Raw genomic sequence first — 25,647 nt, 5'->3', positions numbered from 1 at the left:
CATATATTGCTTTCCGATACCTGTCCATCAGCCATCCAGTTATGCAAGTCAGTAGTTTATATTCCAATCCTATATTCTCCACTTTATTCAACGGTCTTTCACAGGGTATCTTATCAAATGTTTAAGCCCAACAATATTAGTATATCCATGCTCTTTATCCAAATCATTCATGATGTTATAATGAATAAATTAAGCAGACATGATCTGCTTTTAGTAAACCCATGCTCTTCCTTGCAAAATATAGCTGACCTGTCAACCCATTTCTGTATATACAAGTTTTTACTAATATTTCTAAAATATTCACAACCACTCCAGAGATACTAATAGGTCAGTAGTTAGATGCAGCTGTCTTTGCATCACCTTTGTGCAACAGGATTATCATACATTCTTTCCATTCCTGTGAGATATTTCCTCAACTGAAACTTAAATTATACAAATCTGTCAAGGTCCTAGCCAGTTTGACTTAACCTTCCTTTAGCATGCATGCTGATATCCCATCTATCCTATTGCCAAATTCTTATCCGAATTTGTCAAATTATGCTAAATTCTTATCCAAATTATGCTAAATTATTCTTATGCCAAATTCTTATCTTTGCTAGCATATTCTTATATGCTAGCGAAGTTAGCATCATTATTGAACATTTGAATATGCCCTTGACACAGGGATACTGTGTAATGCTATTCTTCCACATTCTTTCTTTCTTTCTTTTTCTTGCAGTATAGTGATAAAATTCTTTTAGGTTGCCTTTATCTTGCAGAGCCAATTTCTGTTGATTCTCTGACTTAGCTTTTTATACAATACTTGTAACTTTTCTGGCCTGTCCTTTATAAATTTCATATTTTCTCTCACCCTTATTTTCATCATATTCCTTCCACATGATCCTCTTATGGATCTTTTTCTTAATAATTGCAAAACCATGTACTGTATATTTGTTTTTCACACTCTTAAGGACACATTCACATACCGTATTTTTAACTATCTTTTCAAAGCTTCCCATGCACTTCAGATATCCTTACCATTCAGTAATTGATACCATCATCATCAAATTCCTGACATGTGCCTCAAGGGGTGTACAGGATATGATAGTACTTCATGAAAAATTTACCTCATTACTCACTCCCTATCTACAATTTTCCTCCAAATCAGTCTGTTACTTGTCAAGACTCCAACGTCATTATCAGATCTTATATTTCTATCGTCTAAGGCACTTTTTACCATATCAATCCACCTATATCTTGGTCTTCCTCTGGGTTGTTTTCCTGCCAACCTTGCAGAGAACACTTGTTTTGCTAATCATTCCTCGTCCATTCTGTTTAAGTGACCATACCACCTGAGATTAGCTCTGCTGACGCATTCCTGGATGATGACAATGTCAAGTTCTTTCCTAATATCCTCGTTTTTAATATGATATTGCCATTGATGCCATCTGTTCGCGCCTTTAATAGCTTCTCTCTTGGCACCTTGTCGTATGCCTTTTCCAGATCGACAAAACTTAAATACAGATCTTTGTTATATTCCCATGCTTTCTCAACTAATTGTCGTAAAGTGAAGATCTGATCCTGACAGCCTATATCTAGCCTAAATCCAGCTTGTTCTTCACCAAGCTTTTCTTCCACAATTCATCTCAACTGTTTCCCAAGTATACTGGCATAAATCTTACCCAGAACATTCAGTAGAGAAATATCTCTGTAATTCTCACATTCAGTTTTATTTCCCTTTTTATATATAGCTTCTATTAGAGCTCTATTCCAATCATCAGAAATTCGTCCCTCTGTCCAGGCCTTCTGGACTATGCAGTGCAGCCACTGTATGACTTTTATATCACCATAATTCAGCATTTCTGGTCGAATATCATCTATTCCTGCTGCTTTTTCACATTTCAAGCCTTTGATGGCTTTTTCTACTTCAAGTATGGATATGTATTCCTGACTGTATGCCTGTTGAGTGTTTTTTACCACTGTTTACCACTGTGCTATCACTGCTTGTTTCATTTAGCAATTTTTTGAAGTCATTACTCCATACTTCAAGGATATCTTTTTTCCTCCAGTTTTCATGTCACCTTTATCATCTCTAACTCCTTTTACAGCACTCTTTCCTCCATTTCTAAGCTTCTTCAACAACCTCTAGAATATCTTACCACCTTCTTGATATTTATTTTCTATGTTCTTGGCAAAGTCCTCCCATGACTTTTCTTTAGCTAGTTTTACACAGTGTTTCGCTTTCTTACATTTGTCTCTGTATTCACTAAGAGCAAAAGCTGACTTATTTACCAGGAACTCTTGATATGCTTTCTTCTTTTCCTTCACTGCCTCTTTAACTTCCTGTGTCCACCATGGACTTCTAATTTTTCTATCCTTGCAGACAACCTCTCCACATGCCTCTGGCTGAATCAATCAATCTCCAAGGTTTGGTTCCTGTTCTCAGACTCTTTCATTTTTTCTTCAATCATGTTTGTGTATTTTAGTCTACAGTTGACATCTGAGAGCTGCTCAACTTTTATTTGCTTTAAAACTTTCTTACAATTGATTCTTTTCAATATGAAATTCAATTTTATCCTGCTCAAGACTAAATAGTGATCAATTCCAAATCCTCTGTACACTCTGGTGTCCTGCACCAGCTAGAAAACATCACTATCAACAATAACATAGTCAATGAGATTTTTCTTATTCCTTGCCGCTTCTCTCCATGCGAATTTTTGCACATTTTTATGTTGGAACCTAGTGTTAGTAATAATCAGTCCATGTCCTGAGCAGAAATCCAACAGATATTTGCCATTATTATTAGCTTTGCTCTTTTCTCTAAATTTTCCCAAAACATTTTTGTATGTGTGACAATCACTTCTTACTCTGCTATTTAGATTCCCAACGAAGACTAACTTTTCCTTTTTCATTGTGTCAGTAGCTTTCTCTAAAGCCTCAAAAAATTCCTCCACTTCTACCTTAGTAGAGTCTTCTGTAGGACCATAGGCACAACTGAGTCTCATTGTCCAGTTCCCCATTCTGACATTTGCCCACATCACTCTACTTGACGCTGCCTGCCATTCAGAAAGATGAGCCTCGTATTTTGTGTTGAATATTATGGCTACTCCTTCTTTTCCTTGATTGTCATTGCGTGAATGTAACATTTTGTATTTATTGCTCAGAAAGATCTCACCAGTTTTTCCTTTTTGTTTCAGTCACCCTATTATGTCGTTCTGGTACTTATCTAGTTGCTCAGCTAGCTCCATTTCTTTGCCATTCAGGCTTCTTATGTTGATAGTACCAATCTTTAACTCTGGTGATGTTGAGTTGGGGTGTGCTTTCAGATTTGTTCCAGTAGCTGACTTTTCGCTGTTCTCCTGGTTCCTTGGCGAAAACAATGGAGACCTTGTTTAACCGGGTGAAGCCCCAGCTGGCATGAAATGTTGTCATGTTGTATCATCATTTTGTATATTGGTTTAAGCCAATAAGAATACAATTTGGTCGACTAAATCCCAAATTGCCAGCCCATCCTCGTTCGTTCTGTATCCAAATAGATACCCACAGGGTGCATCACGAGAAGGTGAGGATTGGACATTAGGTCTGAAGCCCTGGTCGGTTGTCTACATTCCTTTAAAGGCTATGTGGAGGTTTCCTCTCAGTTATACAGCTTTGACCCTTAAGCACTCCTAATTGTTGCCATAGGACCAAATGGCATTCTCATGAGTTTGTTACACTGTTACTAGCTGGTGGCAAATTTAACACTCTTTGGACTCAAGTTGTTTCTTTCACATATTACTCGAGAAAGTTGTCTTGCAACCGTTCAATAAATTCTTATGATGATGAGTTTTCTCTGCTATTCAATCAATGTTTGGTTACTCACTCACCCATAATGATTTTTTGTTTAGTACCATCAGCTTAATTTCAGGATGCATTTTTCGTCCCCAGCAGGTGAACTTGGTGATTCAGCTGCTGGGGACCACACACAATACATGGCAACACTTGCCATGTATTTCATCCTGTTATCCTCCACTTCACATGAGATCACCTCAAATTCAGAGCTAGATCCATCTCCCACTGATGAGACTTGATAAAGGTTGAAATCAGTCTGGGTAGTGATCTTTCTCATAATGCATAGCATTATACATGCTCGAAAGAATGTGTGCTTAGAATTATGGGATAATTCTAAGCACACATTCTAAGGCAGTTGATGTGAAGTCATCAGTCTGTCTGTATACAAGTAGCCCAGTTATGAGGATATTTCACGCACAAACTGTGTTTGCTTACACTTGAAGGATGAAATAAAACAAGAGTATAATCTCTTGGGAAGTTTAGTTTAATTTATAACCAAGTGAAAAAAAAAAAAAAGCTTTGCATGTCATTTATGTTGGCATTTTTGCTGCAGATGTTGAAGTAGATGTGAACGTAATTTAAAATTTTTTGGGCAGGGTTTATTCTATGGTTTATTTTGTTGGAGTTTTAGAGGAACGTTTTTTGTTTAATTGCAGTGCCCCTATGAATGTTGTACTTTTTATGCTTTTATTTGGGAATACTTAAATTGAGTGGTGAAATGCAGTGAAAGGAGAGAGACAATTTGACATGTCATCCATTCTGAGTGTGACTTATCTCTTTGCCATGTGGTCTTAATAATGCCTCTCACATACTGCTACTGAACCTTTCCCTTCAGTGCACTCTAGCAGAGTTATGTAACAGCAGAATTATGAACCAGCTGATTGGAAAGTCTCCTGACAGTCATTCCCCATACTATTTCTTGGTCAGCCTTCAAAACTGTTTTACTGCTATATTCTTGAAAATGGTAAGTTGGATCTTGCTAAGAATGTTTGGCATTCTGATTAGGGGAAATCACTTCAACTGGATGACATTGGCCACTTCAGGCCTCCAGTAATCAGGTGTTGGTGTTTTACTGAATGATGACCAACTACCACCTGGTGGATCTAGTTGGCATTTTCTCAGATGCCAATTAGGAAGACATGCATCTACAGCAGGAATGCATGCTGAACTTGCCAGAGCCCTTATTGTGCAAAACAAGCTACACTATGACAAATCTGGTTGACAGGCAGAGGCTATATATTGCACACACCTGCCTGTTAGCGCCTCCCCCTTCCCGTATATAGTAGAAATGTTCATTGAATATATTTCACTGTTTCATATTGTGGAGGTGAGGAGTCATGTTCAGTACAGTTGTGTTTGGAATTTTGAGTAAGCTTGTGGAACTGGATGAGATATATACTATGTATATTAAAGGAGCATGCAAAAGAGCTGTTATTATCCTTCTGTGGTTCACTAAGAGACTGACAACAGAAACAGTCCCGAAGGGGGGGTAGGAGATATAGTGTCCTACATAAGAGAAATTCCAAGTTTGTGGCAGCAAACTGTAAGCCACCTTGTGTCAGGTTAGTGAACATGCTAGGGAGACTCTTTAGAAATAAATATAAATCTGAATGTGATGAGAATTGGTCTCTTTCAAAAGCAACATGGGTTTTAAGGGGAGATTTTGCTTTAGTAACACATGCTTACGTTTGTATTGGATAGAAGAGATAATTGTACTATGATTTTTATAGATTTTGCAAACATGCTTTATAGAATACAACAGAATTCTTTTTGAAATTGAGGATGACGATAAATAGTTACTTGGTAGCCACATGGTAAAGGGTTGGTTGGGATCTTTCTTGGAATACACATTTTGTTGCGTTCATTAATAGAAGCAGTCATCACGTCTCCATCATAAAGCCATGCTATCTCCCAAAGAGTATTATATTCCTATCCATTCATTTCTGAATTCTAACTTTAGTCAACTTTTCCAAAATCTTAACCAATAACAGCTCTTGAGGTACTGAGCTGTCATTTGCTGCCAATGTTTCGGTTTGCATCCTTTATGTAACAGAACTTCCTTTTTTCATTGCAAAAGAAACGACAACACTGCGCTTATATTCCATTCGATCCTTTATCCACATTGAGAAGTCTTAATATCCCGAAGGTCTTAATATTTTAAGATCTTCTCAGCTGTCATCTTTGCTGACAAAAATGCTTGACACAGAACACGAGGCATTGCAATCCATGCTTAGTAGAAAGAGGGAGAAAAAAAAAGCTACAGTTCTAGCATATCTTCTAGAGCTCAATACATAGGAACCCTATGGGTTGAAAAGCGAAAATACTAAAATCCTTTGTATGTGTATCACCTCTACCACAGGATATATATAGGTAACCTATGGACTCTTTACAATGGGAAAAAAATAAAGGTATGTAAACGCATATGTTTAAAAATCATATTTAAATCTTAAACAAGGGGTGAAGCAAAGCTAATGATAGCACTTATTATAATTAGAGGGCTGTTTACAGGTAATAACAGGGTGCCACAGGATAAGTTGATTTTTAAGTTGCATCATATGGGTTTGTATATCAGGTTAGTGAATTGAATTGGTGATTGGCTCTCTGATAGATATCAGAGAGGTGTATATGGGGAAGCAGTATCAGGGTGTAGGAAAGTTACAAGTGGAGTTCCACAGGGTTCAGTCCTGGGACCATTGCTGTTCAGTCTTTGTCAATGATATTGTCACAGTACTACAGGGAAATGTTCAGTTGTTTGCAGATGATATGAAGCTTGGGAGAGTTATTATAATAGTGCTGATGTTTTGGTTCTTTAAGAGGATTTGAATAAGTGGAAGGGTGGGCAAAGGCATGGGATGTCAGTTTAATGCAACTAACTGTAAGGTTTTAAAATTTGGGATCCAAATAAGGGATGCTTCATACTCACTTGGTGAAGTTATATTGGAAGAAGTAGAGGAAGCAAAGGATCTTAGGGTGATTGTGGATAGAGATTTAAAGTTTAGGGGACATATTGCAAAGGGTGTGAAGCCATCTCAGAGAACTGCAACAACGTTGAGGAGAACATTGACCACCAGAGATGAAATCGTGCTGGTCCCATTGTATAAAGCTTTGATCAGACCATCTGGATTTCTCTGCTAAGATCTGGTCACCAGATTTGAAAGGGTGGAAGTAACCTTAGAGAGGATGCAGAGATGGATAACACAAATGATATCAGGATTGTACAACATTGATTATGAGGATAGAATGAGGGCATGTGGACTGCAGAGTTTGGTGGATAGAAGGCAGGGGGGGGGATGTGATTGAAACATTTAATATGTTGAAAGGTTACTATCGTATTAACACTGAGGAAATTTTTTATATCATAGAATGAAGGAAAGGAACAAGGTCAATAGGCAATCCCTGGAAGTTGTAAAAGGAGGCGGTGAGTAAAAGGGTAAGAAGTAAGTTTTTTTGCATGGAAAGTGGTAGGAGCATGGAATGCATTGCCTGAGAGGGTAGTGAACGTACAGACTGGACAATTTTAGGGGTGGTATGATAGATTTTGTGTTCATTAATGTTGTCCTCATGCAACGAGTCTTGTGACTCCATGGGATCAGGAAAATAAAATACCAAAATAGACAAATACTATATATATATAGTATTTGTCTATTTTGCTATCTCTTGGCTTCTGGTCATTAAATTTATTTAATTATGTCATATAGCTGAGTAAAAATGTTGCATCAAATATACATATATTCTTTTGCTTATCCATTAGTTCTTCACTGTATGCCTCAGGTGCATTATACAGTAGCCCATGCAATCAGCTGGATTTGCCAGTGTGCTAGTGGAGTTGCATATCTTCATAATATGAAACCAAAACCTCTCATTCATAGAGATCTTAAACCTCCTAAGTAAGTACAAAATGGATGGAGATCTGTTATATTACATTTCTTTATTATTCATTACAGCTTTTTATTTGTATTTATTCAACACCATATAATTATGAACATAATAAATTTATATTTATCAAGCTGCTGATATTTTGCTGGATTTGAACCAGCATCTTTGGAGCACAGAGACTCTTGTCACAGAACTGTTATCTTTGACAGAAATGCTTGAATCTAAAACATAAGGCATTACAGTTCATATAGGTAGCCTTTGGGTTGAAGGTTGTCCTTAGATAAGTCTCCCAAATCTTTGGTAAATTAATGGAGCTACAACTTTTTGAGATAGGCAGATTGTTCATTGCTAATTCTGACTTCAAAATATGCAGTCTTTTAATTGTAACATCTATATTTAATACAAATGTACTTTAATTTAATAGGAATGATGTAGAATTTGTGGATCTGTGTTTTTGTGTTTGACAGAAAGAAGGATTTGTACAGTGCTGATGGATTGCATCTAAATGGTTTTGGTGTTAGGTGTCGAAAGAACTTTGTTCACATAGCATGCTGAAGCACAAATTCAGGAAAACTTAAGCAATTAGGGGGGAAGCAAGTGAGTGTGTGTGTGAAGGCACCCATGAAGTGAGTGAGTGTGAAAATGACCAAATGAGGAATCTAGCCTCTCAAGCAAAATTATTAAATAGGTAGTCAATTCAGAAAGTAAAGGTGAATGGGGGCAGCCCAAAGGGATGCTGCAGTTTCTATATACTAATGTCAGAAGTATCAGGAACAAGAGGGAGGAGTTTTTGCCATTGGTTATTACAGCCTTGTCAAAAGTTATAAGCATTAGTACAGCAGATGATGTAGTCACAGCAATGGCTCATCCATGGGGGGGGGAGAGGGGAGCTGGCTGGCACCCCCAAAGAAAAAGGGAAAAAAAAAACACTAGAAAAATTTCCAAAAATCTTTTCCTAATTAAAATTCATTTTTTTATTTATGTTGTGTCGTGTCTTCTATTCCTATGCTACTTATGAATTAGCGATCACATAAGGTGGGAATACCCTATAGCGCTCAGGAATCATGGCCGCTGTGAACACAAGGCAAACCAAGTAGATGGATGAGTAATATCATTAAGTATGAGCTGCAGAAGAAGAAAAAAATGCTGTGGAGGGTATATAAAGAGAAAGGTGACCAACATGGCAAGGAAGGCAAAATCAGATTATTAGAAGAATCTAGCCAAGCAGGCCAAAGGAAATCCCAAAGAGTTCTTATGTTTTGTGGCAAGTAAGGGGAAGAATGACTATGGAAGATTAACCTTAATGAGTGATGATGGTCACAAGGAGACAGAAGCAGATAAAATAGTTGAGATACTGTGTGACCACTTTGCAAGGGTATATCATCCTAGTATGAGGTTGCTTTAACATATGTGACAGACATTGATGTCATATAGTATAACATAGATGGATGAATTGGAGGTTCTTAGGATATTCCAGAATCTCATTGTAAATACAGCTGTGGGATTGGATGGGATATCAGCTGGGGTTTTGCAAGAATGTGCAGGGGAAACTGGCAATTCCTCTGACTTGGCTCTTTAATTTAAGTCTCGGCTCTGGTAGAGTTCCAAGGCAGTGGAAAGAAGGCAAAATAATTCCCTTGCATAAGGGAAATTCTAAGACTGCAGTAGCAAATTATAGACCAATCAGTATCTTAGGCATGGTGGTAAAAGTACTAGAAAAATTGATCAAAAGGAGAATTCAAGAATGGGTAGATAAAAATACGATACATAATTAGGGTCAACATGGCTTTGTGAAGGTCGGTCATGCCTTAGTAATTTACTAGCTTTTTTATAATAGAGTAACAGCTGATTGGGATAAAGGAAATGGCTACATGATGATTTTGCTAGATTTTGCAATGGTATCTGACAGAATACTGTATGGAACTCTGCTATGTAGGATTATCTCTTTGTTTGGGGTGTGCAGCAGCTAGGTGCTCGTTCCTGTATCCTGTCAGTACCCATTAGGGGAAGGTAAAGCTGCTACCAACCAAACGCAAGTGATCAAAGTAAAATTCTCCCAAATTCCTGCCCTAAAGGATCCCACCTGGGAACAAGCCTAAAAATAATATCATTTCATAACGAAGGTTTCTCCAGTGTCGAGCAAGAGCTCATTGCAAATATTTGTAGAGATAATGACTGCTATGTACTCTGCCTGCAAGAAACTCACAGAGGGGCAGTTGCGACCAGACCTTTCATCCATGGTATGAAACTCATCAAAGAGATACCCCATGATAAATATGATAGTGCAGTATTTACTAAAGAAAACTTAATTCCATCATCCATTGACTCGACGAACAACAGAAACATTGAGATTATTATAATCACGTTTAAAAATATCTCAATCACCTCAATTTATAAACCACCAGAAGAAGCTTTCTCCTTCTCCAACATCCTCCTGAATAATAATAATATATACATGACTGATGTTGTATTAGGTGACTTTAACAGCCATGGTATTAACTGGAGTTACACAAAGTCCAATGAAGAAGAACTTGTTGATAAATGGGGCAAAAACTTCTCTCTAAACCTGATACATAACCCCAAATTCCCTGCATATTTCAACAGTGGCAGATAGAAGTGGGGCTATAACTCTGACCTCATATTTGTTAGCTCAAAAATATCCAATACTTGTGTTAAAAAGGTTTTAAATCCATTCCACATACTCAACATAGACCTGTAATGCTTTAATTCAACCCAGCCATTATGCATAACATAATATCCCTTATAGATGATTTATTTAGGGGTACTTAAGGGTCAAAGTTGTATAACTGAGAGGAGACCTCCACATAGCCTTTAAAGAAATGCAGAGAACCGACCAGGGCTTCTGACCTAATGTCCAATCCTCACCTTCTCGTGGTGCACCCTGCTGGGTATCTACTTGGATACTGAACGAACGAGGATGGGCTAGCAATTTGGGATTTAGCCGACCAAATTGTATTCTTATTGGTTAAACCAAAAAAAAAAAAATTATGGTACAACTTGACAAAATTTCATGCCGGCTGAGACGTCACCCGGTTAAACAAGGCCCCCGTTGTTTTATCCCAGGGAACCAGGGCGAACAGCGAAAAGTCAGCTACTGGAACAGATCTGAAAACACACCCCAACTCAACATCACCAAAGTTAAAAATTGGTACTATCAACATAAGAAGCCTGAATGACAAAGAAATGGAGCTAGCTGAGGAATTAGATAAGTACCAGATCGACATAATAGGGGTGACTGAAACAGAAAAGACAAAAACTGGTGAGATCTTTTTAAGCAATAAATACAAAATGTTATATTCAGGCAATGACAATCAAGGAAAAGAAGGAGTAGCCATGGTATTCAACACAAAATACGAGGCTAATCTTCTTGAATGGCAGTCAGTCTCAAGTAGAGTAATGTAGGCAAATATGAGAATGGGGAACTGGACAACGAGACTTATTTGTGCATATGGTCCCACAGAGGGTTCTACTAAGGTAGAAGTGGAGGAATTTTATGATGCTTTAGAAAAAGCAACTGACACAATGAAAAAGAAAAAGTTGATCCTTGTTGGGGATCTAAATAGCAGAGTACGAAATGATTGTGAGACATACAAAAATATTTTGGGAAAATTTAGAGAAAAGAGCAAAACTAATAATAATGGCAAATATCTGTTGGATTTCTGCTCAGGACAAGGACTGGTTATTACTAACACCATGTTCCAACATAAAAATGTGCACAAATTCACATGGAGAGAAGAGGCAAGGAATAAGAAAAGTCTCGTTGACTTTGTTATTGTTGATAGTGATGTTTTCTCCTTGGTGCAGGACACCAGAGTGTACAGAGGATTTGAAATTGGAAGTGATCACTATTTAGTCTTGAGCAGGATAAAATTGAATTTCATATCCAAAAGAATAATATGTAAGAAAGTTTTAAAGTGAATAAAAGTTGAGCAGCTCTCAGATGTGAATTGTAGACTAAAATACACAAAGATTATTGAAGAAAAAATGAAAGAGTTTGAGAACAGGAATCAAACCTTGGAGATTCACTGGCAAACTCTGAAGAAAACATTGATTGATTCTGCAGAGAGGCATGTGGTGAGGTTGTCTGCAAGGATAACAAAATCAGAACTCCCTGGTGGACACAGGAAGTTAAAGAGGCAGTGAAGGAAAAGAAGACCACATATCAAAAGTTCCTGTCAAATAAGTCAGCTTGTGCTCTTAGAGAATATAGAGACAAATGCAAGAATGCTAAACAGTGTGTAAAACTAGCTAAACAAAAGTCACGGGAGGACTTTGGCAAGAATATCATCATCATCATCATCATCATCAAATTCCTGCCATGTACCCTCAAGGGGTGTACAGGATATGACAGTACTACATGAAAAAATTACATCATTACTAACTTCCTATCTACAATTTTCCTCCAAATCAGTCTGTTACTTGTCAAGACTCCAACATTATCAGATCTTATATTTCTATCATCTAAGGCACTTTGTACCGTATCAATCCACCTATATCTTGGTCTTCCTCTGGGTCGTTTTCCTGCCAACCTGGCAGAGAACACTTGTTTTGCTAATCTTTCCTCTCCCATTCTATTTAAGTGACCATACCATCTGAGATTAGCTCTGCTAACGCATTCCTGGATGCTGACAATGTCAAGTTCTTTCCTAATATCCTCATTTTTAATATGATATTGCCATTGATGCCATCTGTTCACGCCTCTAATCTTTCTCAGGACTCTCATATCTGCAGTCTCTAGTCTTTGGTCAAGTGTTTTACTTCTGACCCAGCTCTCAGATCCATAAGTTAAAATTGGTTTGAACACAGTCTTGTGTACAGCTAATTTAGTGTTCCGACTAATTTCTTTCTTATTCCATATGAATTTATTCAATTGACTTCCCACGATACCAGCTTTGCTGATTCTGTTGTCTATTTCTATATTTAGTTTACCATCTTCAGTAAAAATTGTGCCTAAGTAGCTGAAATGTTTTACTTGTTCCACAGGTTCTCCATTCACAACACAGTTGACATTTTCAATGATTCTGCCTATTTTCATTATCTTTGTCTTTTTATTGCTGACCTTCATACCATATCTATTACAACAGCTATTCAATTTAGTCAGAGAATCTTGCAGACTTGTAGCGGATTTATTTAGAAGTATAACATCATCCGCATAAAGCAAAGAGCTGACATTAACATCTCCAATTTTGATATCAGGTTTAATACCACATTCCTTCATAATGTGATCCATATAGATAATGAATAACAGAGGGGATAATGTACATCCTTGTCTCACACCAGATTTAACATTAAACCATCTTCCTGTACTTCCTTCAATTCTAACTGCTGACTCACAACTCAAATAAAGACTAAGTATTGCTTGATATAATGCCCCATTGACACCATACAACTGCAGCGTATTGAATAGCTTCTCTCTTGGCACCTTGTCATATGCCTTTTCCAAATCAACAAAACTTAAATACAGATCTTTGTTATATTCCCATGCTTTCTCGACTATTTGTCGTAAAGTGAAGATCTGATCCTGACAGCCTCTATTTGGCCTGAATCCAGCTTGTTCTTCACCAAGCTTTTCTTCCACAATTCTTCTCAACCGTTTCTCAAGTATACTTGCATAGATCTTGCCAGGAACACTCAGTAGGGAAATACCTCTGTAATTCTCACATTCAGTTTTATTTCCCTTTTTATATATGGGTACTATGAGAGCTCTACTCCAATCATCGGGAATTCGTCCCTCTGTCCAGGCTTTCTGAACTATGCAGTGCAGCCACTGTAAGACTCTTATACCACCATACTTCAGCATTTCTGGTCGAATATCATCTACTCCTGCTGCCTTTCCACATTTCAAGCCTTTGATGGCTTTTTCTACTTCAAGTATGGATATGTATTCCTGACTGCATGCCTGGTCAGTGTTTTTTATCACTGTGCTGTCATCACTGCTTGTTTCATTTAGCAGTTTTTCAAAGTAATTACTCCATACTTCAAGGATATCTTTTTCTCCTGTTTTCATTTCACCTTTATCATCTCTAATTCCTTTTACAGCACTCTTTCCTCCATTCCTAAGCTTCTTCAACAACCTCCAGAATATTTTGCCACCTTCTTGATATTTATTTTCTATATTCTTGCCAAAGTCCTCCCATGACTTTTGTTTAGCTAGTTTTACACACTGTTTAGCTTTCTTACATTTGTCTCTGTATTCTGTAAGAGTAAAAGCTGACTTATTTGCCAGGAACTTTTGATATGCTTTCTTCTTTTCCTTCACTGCCTCCACCAGGGAGTTCTGATTTTTTTATCTTTGCACACAACCTCACCACATGCCTCTCTGGCAGAAGCAATCAATGTTTCCTTCAGAGTTTGCCACTGAATCTCCAAGGTTTGATTCCTGTTCTCAAACTCTTTCATTTTCTTTTCAATAATATTTCTGTATTTTAGTCTACAGTTCACATCTGAGAGCTGCTCAACTTTTATTCGCTTTAAAACTTTCTTACATGTTATTCTTTTCAATATGAAATTCAATTTTATCCTGCTCAAGACTAAATAGTGATCACTTCCAATTTCAAATCCTCTGTACACTCTGGTGTCCTGCACCAGGGAGAAAACATCACTATCAACAATAACATAGTCAATGAGACTTTTCTTATTCCTAGCCTCTTCTCTCCATGTGAATTTGTGCACATTTTTATGTTGGAACATGGTGTTAGTAATAACCAGTCCATGTCCTGAGCAGAAATCCAACAGATATTTGCCATTATTATTAGCTTTGCTCTTTTCTCCAAATTTTCCCAAAATATTTTTGTATGTCTCACAATCATTTCCTACTCTACTATTTAGATCCCCAACAAGGACCAACTTTTCCTTTTTCATTGTGTCAGTTGCTTTTTCTAAAGCCTCAAAAAATTCCTCCACTTCTACCTTAGTAGAACCTTCTGTGGGACCATAGGCACAAATAAGTCTCATTGTCCAGTTCCCCATTCTCATATTTGCCCACATTACTCTACTTGAGACTGACTGCCATTCAAGAAGATTAGCCTCATATTTTGTGTTGAATACTATGGCTACTCCTTCTTTTCCTTGATTGTTATTGCCTGAATATAACATTTTGTATTTATTGCTCAGAAAGATCTCACCAGTTTTGGTCTTTTTTGTTTCAGTCACCCCTATTATGTCGATCTGGTACTTATCTAATTCCTCAGCTAGCTCCATTTCTTTGCCATTCAGGCTTCTTACGTTGATAGTACCGATCTTTAACTCTGGTGATGTTGAGTTGGGGTTTGTTTTCAGATTTGTTCCAGTAGCTGACTTTTCGCTGTTCGCCCTGGTTCCCTGGCGAAAACAACGGGGGCCTTGTTTAACCGGGCGACGCCCCAGCCGGCATGAAATTTTGTCATGTTGTACTATCATTTTTTATTTTGGTTTAACCAATAAGAATACAATTTGGTCGGCTAAATCCCAAAATATAGAAAATAAATATCAAGAAGGTGGCAAAATATTCTGGAGGTTGTTGAAGAAGCGTAGGAATGGAGGAAAAAGTGCTGTAAAAGGAGTTAGAGATGATAAAGGTGACATGAAAAAGGGAGAAAAAGATATCCTTGAAGTATGGAGTAATTACTTTGAAAAACTGCCAAATGAAACAAGCAGTGATGACAGCACAGTGGTAAAAAACACTAACCAGGCATGCAGTCAGGAATACATATCCATACTTGAAGTAGAAAAAGCTATCAAAGATTTGAAATGTGGAAAGGCAGCAGGAGTAGATGATATTCGACCAGAAATGCCGAAGTATGGTGGTATAAGAGTCTTACAGTGGCTGCACTGCATAGTTCAGAAAGCCTAGACTGAGGGACAAATTCCCGATGATTGGAGTAGTGCTCTCATATTACCCATATATAAAAAGGGAAATAAAACTGCATGTGAGAATTACAGAGGTATTTCCGTACTGAAAGTTCCTGGCAAGATCTATGCAAGTTTACTTGAGAAATGGTTGAGAAGAATTGTGGAAGAAAAGCTTGGTGAAGGACAAGCTGGATTCAGGCCAAATATAGGCTGCCAGGATCAGACTTCACTTTACGACAAATAGTCGAGAAAGCATGGGAATATAACAGAGATCTGTATTTAAGTTTTGTCGATTTGGAAAAGTCATATATATGACATACCTTGTCATATATATGACTTGGTACCTTGTCATATATATGACAAGGTACCAAGAGAGAAGCTATTCAATATGCTACAGTTATATGGTGTCAATGGGGCATTATATCAATCAATACTTAGTCTTTATTTGAGTTGTAAGTCAGCAGTTAGAATTGAAGGAAGTACAGGAAGATGGTTTAATGTTAAATGTGGTGTGAGACAAGGATGTACATTATCCCCTCTGTTATTCATTATCTATATGGATCACATTATGAAGGAAAGTGGTATTAAACCTGATATCAAAATTGGAGATGTTAATGTCAGCTCTTTGCTTTATGCAGTTGATGTTATACTTCTAAATAAATCTGCTACAAGTCTGCAAGATTCTCTGACTAAATTGAATAGCTGTTGTAATAAATATGGTATGAAGGTCTGCAATAAAAAGACAAAGACAATGAAAATAAGCAGAATCATTGAAAATGTCAACTGTGTTGTGAATGGAGAACCTGTGGAACAAGTGAAACATTTCAGCTACTTAGCCACGATTTTTACTGAAGATGGTAAATTAAATATAGACATAGACAACAGAATCAGCAAAGCTGGTATAGTAGGAAGTCAACTGAATAAATTCATATGGAATAAGAGAGAAATTAGTCGGAATACTAAATTAGCTGTATACAAGACAGTGTTCAAACCAGTTTTAACTTATGGATCTGAGAGCTGGGTCAGTAGTAAAATACTTGACCAGAGACTAGAGACCACAGATATGAGAGTCCTGAGAATGATTATAGGCATGAACAGATGGCATCAATGGCAATATCATATAAAAAACGAGGAAATTAGGAAAGAACTTGACATTGTCAACATCCAGGAATGTGTTAGCAGAGCTAATCTCAGGTGGTATGGTCACTTAAACAGAATGGGAGAAGAAAGATTAGCAAAACAAGTGTTCTCTGCCAGGTTGGCAGCAAAACGACCCAGAGGAAGACCAAGATATAGGTGGATTGATACGGTACAAAGTGCCTTAGACGATAGAAATATAAGATCTGATAATGTTGGTGTCTTGACAAGTAACAGACTGATCTGGAGGAAAATTGTAGATAGGAAGTTAGTAATGATGTAATTTTTTTCATATAGTACTATCATATCCTGTTCACCCCTTGAGGGTACATAGCAGGAATTTGATGATGATGACGATTTATTTTCAAAAAAGCTAATTGTAAGGATTTCATGGAAGATCTTGACCACTTCACTGGACAAATATTTGGAAACTACATTCCAAAGATAAGCAAGCCCAGTACACTAATTACAACTTTACAACATCAACCCCTTTTCAAAGGAGACTAACCATTGAGGAGAAAAATTACTCCAAGATGGCAGAGGAAAGGTGTTCATCTTGGAAAAAAGAAATAGAAGCTTTTGAGCCATTCTGACTCATAGTAGCAGAAAGGCATGGAACTTTATCACCAGAATTAGGAAGAATTTTGTTAAGCCATATGAGAATCCACAGGTAACAGCTAATCAGATTGCTAACCAGCAGTTTGATTAGCTGTTACCTGTGTTATTTGATCAGCAATTTGATTTATAAATTAAAAATGCCAAGAAATTATATACTTGGTTTAATCCTTTATCCAAGTATAAGGAAACAAGTTTGCACCTGAGCTATTTTCAGGACAGTATAATTTCTTGGTATCTTTAATTTATAATATAACCAAGTGGGAAAACTTCCACCATCTATCTCTAATCCAGAGTAATTTAATATAAGGTGTGACATCTTTTGCCAACTCGTATATGAAAATATGATTTCTGCATTACTTCAGCCTTGTTATCACCTCTGGGTCTGGCTCCCACTGACGAGATCTCAGTTTTCCAAAAGATAAGTACTTTGGTTTTCTTTTGTTTGTTTTTCACTTTAATTTATTTTACTGGTGGTTTTGTCCCCTCTATCACTGGTTTCTTTTAATAAATATTAGGATTGCTGGTAGTGCAGTTAGTATCTGCATTACATAATTACTTTTAACGGTATCATGGTTATCATTTGTAGTAGCTCAAACAAACATTTGCTGGTGGTGTAGAATTATTTCTGTATCACGGGATTATTTTATTCTAAGTCTTATGACTGAAAGTTTTTTCCTTCCAATTAAATGCAGAGGTTATAGTCTTTTTCCCACTTGAGATAATGGTACCAATACCTCCAAGGGTGCGAACTCTAGGAATTGAAATTCCCAGATGTGAAGAAGCGAGATGGGTAACTAAGGTTTTAAAAGAGATAGTCGGCACAAACAAGATTTATTCTTTCGCCCTTTATGGCAGAGGGAAATATTTAATTGTAGGTAAAGATGTAGAAACAAGGGACAAACTATTACAGGGTTTTACTTTCGAAGGCAGCACAGTTATTTCTGTAATGGTTGGGAGCAGGTAAAAACAGTAAAAATCGAAAGATTTCTGATGGAATATATAGAGAATAGTAATGAAATTCTTATACAGACATTTTCGAAATGGGGTAAGATTACTAATATACGAAAGGGTTTGTCAAGTGAAGATTCCAAATTGGTTTTCTGGTCATGTCTCCCTCACAATGGATATGAAGATGCCTGTACCAAATTTTGTCAACATCGGTACAACCCGAGTTTTGGTAAACTATCCCGGAGTACAACGTTGATGCCTGCATTGCGATTCATATGATCACTTAGGTAGTAACTGTCCCAAATCTAAATGTTTCAACTGCATGGAGATTGGACATATTGCTGATCAGTGCCTCGAATCCTGTCAGAAATGCGAAAGTTCTGAACACTACGTTTAGAACTTTCGTGGAAAGAGTGGGAGCTCCTGTAGAGCCAGTTAGAACACCATATATATCATAGAGGAATAATGAAGAGTTCCCGGATCTTCCAATTCACTCTAGTAACAACGGCACTTTTAAGCAAACTACACTTGTTAAAATCACAAAAAGTGCTCAATCAAATCTGTTAGAAACGAGCCCCAAACCCAAAATTCCAGATCTGCAGGAGCAACTTTTTCAGTCAAATACTGATGGAACATCAGTTGAAATTACTAATAATGAACCTAAAATAACAACTGAACAGGTGCACAATGAAACGTAAAAACATTCAACTGTTCTACATGGAAAAATTGGAGAAAAAACAGAAAAGCAAGTAAGACAACTGAAAGAACTTAATATGCAGACAAGATCATCAAAAAAGGAAAGACGAATTAATAAAAAAAATGAAGATAAACAAAAAAAATTTCAAAAAAAGAACTACAACTAAAAAAAAAAAGAAGTAATAAAAAATATAAAGATGGAGAAGGCTGTGGATCATCAAATGAAAACTCTTCAGGCTCAGAAGAGTTGATGGATTATGAAGAACCAACTCATGTTAATAAAGAGAAAGCAAGAGATACAATTAAAGAAAATATAATAAAGTTTACTGATTCAAAGTTTTCTCAGTACAGTTATCATCTACATGAAAAGAAAATAACTAGCTTCCAAATAAAAAATTATAGGTATGAAATTGAAGTAATGGAAAGCAACTGTAAAAAAAAACTGGAAAACAGTTTACAAGAAGCAGGTTACACAATTGCTTCTTCACAGATTGAAGACCTCATCAGGTTCATCCAAAATTTAGAAGTTAAAGACTTACCAGTGACACTTCAATAATCATAGCATCTCCTTTCTGCATTGCCTCATTAAATGTACGAGGATTCCATAGGCAAATTAAACAAAAAACTATATGGAAACTTATGCTACGCCATAATATCAGATTTTTGTTTCTCCAAGAAACATACTTCTGCATATATAAAGATATAAAAAGTTTAACAGATAGATATCCACTTCTTTCTTATTGGAGCTTTGGAAGATTTAACAGGACTGGAGTAGGAGTTCTTATTCTTGCCCCCCCCTTCCTTGGGTCATTCTGTAATATCCAAAGGGATGCAGAAGGGAGAATCTTGACAATAGATTGGAAATTCTGTGGATGTGTAATAAGGTTAATGAATCAAGGTATTGGTACTTGTATTGAGCGAATTTATATCTCTTCCCTTATAAATAGGATAATTCAGATAAAACATCTTGACATCAGTAGCGTTGACATCTTGACATGGTCCAGAAGTAGCGATCTCTTCTGGACCATGGAGACTTCCACCAAATTTAGTTGATCTTTTCAACTAAATTCCAGACCCTCTGTTTGAATTGGAATAATGTTACCTGGAATTGGGATATGTGGTTAAAATTCAAACAAGCAGTAAAGCAGAATATGATGGAATGGGGGAAAGGAAAAAGTTGAAAGATCTGCATAAAGAGAGAAGCTGGTTCGTAACAAACCAATGCAATAGTATAGAATGCAGCAACATCATTTGAAACATTAACATAGAGATAGAACTGGAAAGGCAGAAACAAGTAGAAGAAAGAAATTTTAAGATAAGAATACAACAGTACTTAGCAGATGGCCCTTCAGCTGCATTTTTCAATAGGCAATTTACAAAATTTTGCAAAGAAAGCCTATCACTCAAATCTGTGTTGATGGAGAAGACATGTCCACCACTAAAGACATCCTTGATTCCTTTCAAAAACACTACAAAAATCTGTTTGAAGACAAAAGTACTGTTGGAAATTATAACTCTTGGAACATTAATGGCTTTCCTGTTCATAACCAAGATGGGCTTGACAGTCCCATTACAGTATCTGAAGTTACCACAGCCTATAAAGAATGCCAGACAAGAAAATCCCCAGGGCCTGATGGTCTAGGGATAGAACTTTATCGTGAGACCTGGGATTTTATTCTTCCCATTCTAGTTACACTATTTAATTCCTTTCTCTCATCAGGACACATACCAAGTGAATTTATAGCAAGCCATACTATCTTTAGTCCTAAACCTAATAGAGATCACACCTTAATCAGCATCTGGAGACCTGTTTCTCTATCTAATACTGACTACAAGATATTTTTCCACATTATCAATAACAGCTCAAAGTGGGAATGAAATATATAATTAAAAGCACACAGGTATATGGAGTACCACGTCAAGCAGTAGAATTTAATCTGTTTCTGCTACATGATCTAATTCACTTAGTTAACATGAAAAAGCAGTCGATGGCTGTGCTATCAGTAGACTTTACTCAAGTATTCAGTAATGTCCGACATCCCTTTCTATTCCACATCCTCCAGCAAATTGGTGTAGATAAAAAGCTGCTATATATTATTAAAGGAACCTATGCCAATTCAACCACCCACGTCCTAGTTAATGGGTCCTGTCAGACCCAGTAAAAATTCAAAAAAGGGTCAAGCAAGGTTGCCCTCTCAGTCCACTGCTCTTTGCATTGGTTCTTGAACCTTTCTTACAACAAGTCAACAATACCATGGTGTGCGAGGAATAACAGTTCCTTCAACTAAAAAGGAAAATAAGGTATTAGCATATGCCGATGATGTAGTCAGAACTTTGAAGGATAATGATTCCATATATATATTTTTTTGGTATTTTGATAAAATTCAGCAAAAGCAATGGATTAATTATTAATGCAGACAAGACAAAATTAAAAGTTTATGGAAAGTGGGATCTTGGGGGCATTCCTTTTGGACTAACCCTAAAGAGAGAACCCCTCATTATACTTGGAATTGTTAGAAGACTGGAAAATAGGGCCACTCTCCTTTTCTTCTAAAGCCATAGTACTCAAAACCATAATCTTTCCTGCTCAGTTGTACATAATAAATATTACAGACATCACAGAAGCTGAAGAAAAGTAATTATATAGTAAACCTCTGCAATTTTTTTGGTCTAGCTGATATCAAGAAGTTAAAAAGGAATTTCTTCAACTATTAAAAGAAGCATGGAGGATTTGGGCTTCCAGTTTTAAAATTCTGCTATTTAAGCAATACAGTTTCAAAAATCCATAAAATATTGCAGACACATGTGCAGACCATTTCCTCCTTGCTAGCCTGGTTGGTCAAGTGGTTAGCATAGCCTCTCTCCAGCCAAAAGGCTGCGGGTTTGAATTTCGTCGTGGGTAGTATGGATGTTTGCGATTGTCTATGAAAATAGTAGGGGTGGTGGTGGTCGGCGGTAGATGGCATTGGTGTGGATGATGAAGGTAGTTGCGGTTAGTGGAGTGGTGGTGGCAGAGAGTTGTAGGATGGGCGCCCTCCCTCGATGAGTCTTTGGACTTCCTGGAAGTGTTACATAATAATAATTATAAAGGTCCAAAAGCTGAAATTGTTCCTGAATACAACAACACTCTGTGCTTAACTCTAAGACTGCTAAAACACTCTGTAATTGACATTCTTTCCATTGAAAAAAGTAAAATTTGCTATAAAGAAATCTTTAATCTCTTTTGCTGCGAAGTTCCACAGTTGGGTACTGACAACAATATTTTGTTTCATAACTTGATGAAGTTCCAAGGGTACCCTAACAGGAAGGATCTTGTTTGGAGAATTGCATATGGTTGCCTTCCAGTCAATGCCATCAAATGGAGGTACTTTACATCGAAGATCCAATCTGTGACATCTGTTACCAATTGGAAACAGTAGAACATGCATTCTACAGCTGCCCTCTTGCTCTGCATATTTGGAACAGATTATGTGATGTGTTGGGCATGCCACTACTTATAACAGAACAGGTTATTTTTTTTACAATACCCACCACCTGTCAACAATGGGAAGAGAATTTTGATTTTTATAATTAATGAATTAAAATACCATTTATGGAAGGTTAGAAAAAACATGGATTTGAAAACCAGCAACATGACATCCAAATGCTTTATAATATTGTATTGTGGAAATTTTATTGTTCAGTCAGATGTTTTTTGTATTTAGAAAGAAGCATTCTAGAAGATATCAAATTTATGACTAGATGGTGTAGGCCACCCACATTATGCAATATTCACCAGGGGGAGATAAAATTCTGTCTATTCTTGCTATGAGAGGTTTTTTAAATAGTTCCATCCTCTTAATTCAATGTAGTCTTATAGTCAATTGCAGGGATGACAGAGCAATCCCACGCAGAGAAGGCCAGATGGGGCTAACCACCTGGGTATCAGTCATCTTTGTGCTTTAGTTTCAATTGGTTTTTTGGTTGTTCATCTATATGAGATTGGTGAAAAAAAGAAAGCGGATGGCCTTTGGCTATATGATGATATAAAAGAGCTGAGGCCTTTTCTCTCTCTCTCTCTCTCATGCTATCTATGTCTTTTTTTTCTCCTAATAATATCAGGCTCTCTTGCACCCCTATACTAACTACTCTAGGCCTATAATGAGCAACCCTTTACTTTTTCTCCTCAATAAAGGTTGAAACCGGTCTGGGTAGTGACCCTTCCCATAGCATTATACATACCCATAAGCAGTGGTGAGCTATGGAAATTTTAACAAAGGACTTGCTTCGTCGAGCAAAAAAAAAAGTTTTTGTATTTCATACAAAAACTTTTATTAATACAACTTGTGTACAAATTCCAATCAAAAAGTATGAGAGGACAATCAACCTCTAAAGGCTATCATTTTTAAACAAATATTTCATGATCTAAACATGAAATATTTGCACACATTCAGCTGTATTAATTTATCTTACATAAGAAAAACATTTTTAACTATCAAAATGTAATAAGAATGAAATCTTTTATAAAACATTTGATTGGCTACTGGTTTTACCATACGATTGGCTACCAGAAGGGTAAAGATAGCACATGTGCTTATTTCATTTTCAAACTTGGGGGGCGCATTCATTATAGAGGAGTTGAAACAATAATTCCAAATAATCTATACACTGCCAAATAGACTAATTTTGGTTAGGTTACCATATGAGTTTGTCGCTTAATATGTTTCAATTTTTTTTTTTTTTTTTTTTTGAAAAAATAAAAAAAGTAAACAAGAAGAACAAGGGGCTTGCAAATTTGAGAAAAATTTAACAAAGGGCTTGCGCGAGCCCTTTATAGCTCACCACTGCCTGTAAGGTTATGTGATTTGCATTATGGGATACTAAGGCAAGTGATGTGAAGTCATAAGCTTCTATATACGAGCTGTCCCAGTCCTGAAAATATTTCGGGCACAAACTTGTTTGCTTACACTTGGATAAAGGATTAAACCAAGTATATAATTTCTTGGTATATATTTAATTTATAGTATAATGAAGTGGAAAAACTTCCAACTGCAATTTGATTTAATTTAAAAATAAGATATTTAGAACTCCAAGTGAGGAACAGAATATGATTAACTCAGATTTCACTATTACTGAACTCAACGCCGCACTAAACTTATTAAAATCTAGAAAATCTGCAGACCTTGATGATATCTGTAATGAACAAATTAAACATTTTGGATCCATGACTAAAGATTGTTATTAAACCTATGCAACATTTGCCTATTCTTAGGCAAATGTTGCTATCCTAAGGATACCAATTATCTGGAGGCATGCTAAAGTATTGGTCTTTCTGAAACCAGGGGAAACTCCAACCAAAGCAAAAAATTACAGCCCTATATCATTACTCAGCAACCTCTTTAAACTCTATGAATGATTAATTTTGAATAGGATACAACCAGTGGTGAGCTATGAAAATTTTAACAAAGGGCTCGCATTGTCAAGCAAAAAAAAAAAAAGGGGGGGGGGGAGGGGCTAACTTAGCCCTTATAATACTTATATTGCGACTTTGTAGAGCTTCTGACAGATATGATAATTCTTGTAGGATATCAATCATTAATGCTAGATCTTTTAAAAATTCCAAACTGAGAAGTCGGTTTAAAAAGCCCTTATATTTATCATTCGGTGCAAAATGCTTGCATAAAGCTGGGTAATTTATCCACAAAGCAAGAGCCATTCGTAAACTGCAAGCTGCCCATCGTGGTCCAAACACACAGCCAATCTTTAAAATTTCGATAGCAAGGTCTTTTGCAAATGTATTTAATTTTCGTTGATTTTTTTGGTGATTGATGATAAAAAGCATATAATTTATCCATAAATAGTTCAAAATTTATTTCTTTAATGTTTTTTATTGAATCGTCTAATGCTAATTGTAATTGATGAGCTACGCAATACCAAATCACAATGTTGGGAAATTTTTGTAGAAGTTTGATTGCAACACTTGATTTGTTTCCTAACATTACACTAGTTCCATCAGAACAAAATGCAATGAGATGATTTTTAAATAGTTATCAGAAAATCCATATGAATTTAAAGTAGCAATTATAGTAGCATGCATTCATTCTGTGGTGATATTTTCTAGTTCTACAAGATTATTAAACAAGAAGAACAAGGGGCTCACAAATTTGAGAAAAATTTAACAAAGGGCTCGCGTGAGCCCCTTATAGCTCACCACTGGATACAACCCTTAATCAAACCCCATCTTATTGCTGAGCAGGCTGATTTTAGACCAGGCAAATCCTGTACATCACAAATTCTCAACCTCACTCAATATATAGAAAATGATTATGAGAAAAAACTAGTCATAGGAGCAGTTTTTGTAGACCTAACTGCAGCATACGATACCATGAACATCTCACACTTAGAAATAAAATATATGGAATAACTGCAGACTGCCGCCTTGTTCTCCTGATCCAATCACTCTTGGAAAACAGATGCTTTTTTTTTTTTTTTGTGGACCTGGGGGGAGGGATAGAAAGAACTGCTGGTATCCCAAAAAAAAGGCCTCCCCCAAGGAAGTGTGTTATCACCATTACTTTTCGACATCTATGTCAATGATCTCATCTTTTCAGGAACTAGAAATTTTGTTTATGCTGATGACCTTGCCATTGCTACTCAATCAAATAAATTCCAGTCCATTGAAACTATCTATCACTTGCCTTAAATAGTCTGATCACATATTATAGTAATAAT

General features: G+C 36.6%; 1 protein-coding gene across 3 annotated transcripts in view; it reads left to right on the top strand.

Annotated features, from left to right (window-relative positions):
* Nucleotides 1-25,647, top strand: part of LOC150099411 (mitogen-activated protein kinase kinase kinase 7-like) — a 415,932-nt gene that overhangs the window by 104,450 nt on the left and 285,835 nt on the right. For all 3 annotated transcript variants that reach the window (XM_090403539.1, XM_090403540.1, XM_090403541.1), the window contains one exon: nt 7,562-7,697. In XM_090403539.1, the coding sequence (XP_090259665.1) occupies nt 7,562-7,697 (136 nt within the window). The remainder of the gene's footprint in view (nt 1-7,561; nt 7,698-25,647) is intronic.

This window comes from Typopeltis vanoorti, chromosome 14 (genome assembly GCF_054136105.1).
Source record: "Typopeltis vanoorti isolate ZY-2024b chromosome 14, IOZ_Tvanoo_1.0, whole genome shotgun sequence".
Lineage (NCBI taxonomy): Eukaryota > Metazoa > Arthropoda > Arachnida > Uropygi > Thelyphonidae > Typopeltis > Typopeltis vanoorti.
This window is presented reverse-complemented; position numbering and strand designations above follow the sequence as displayed.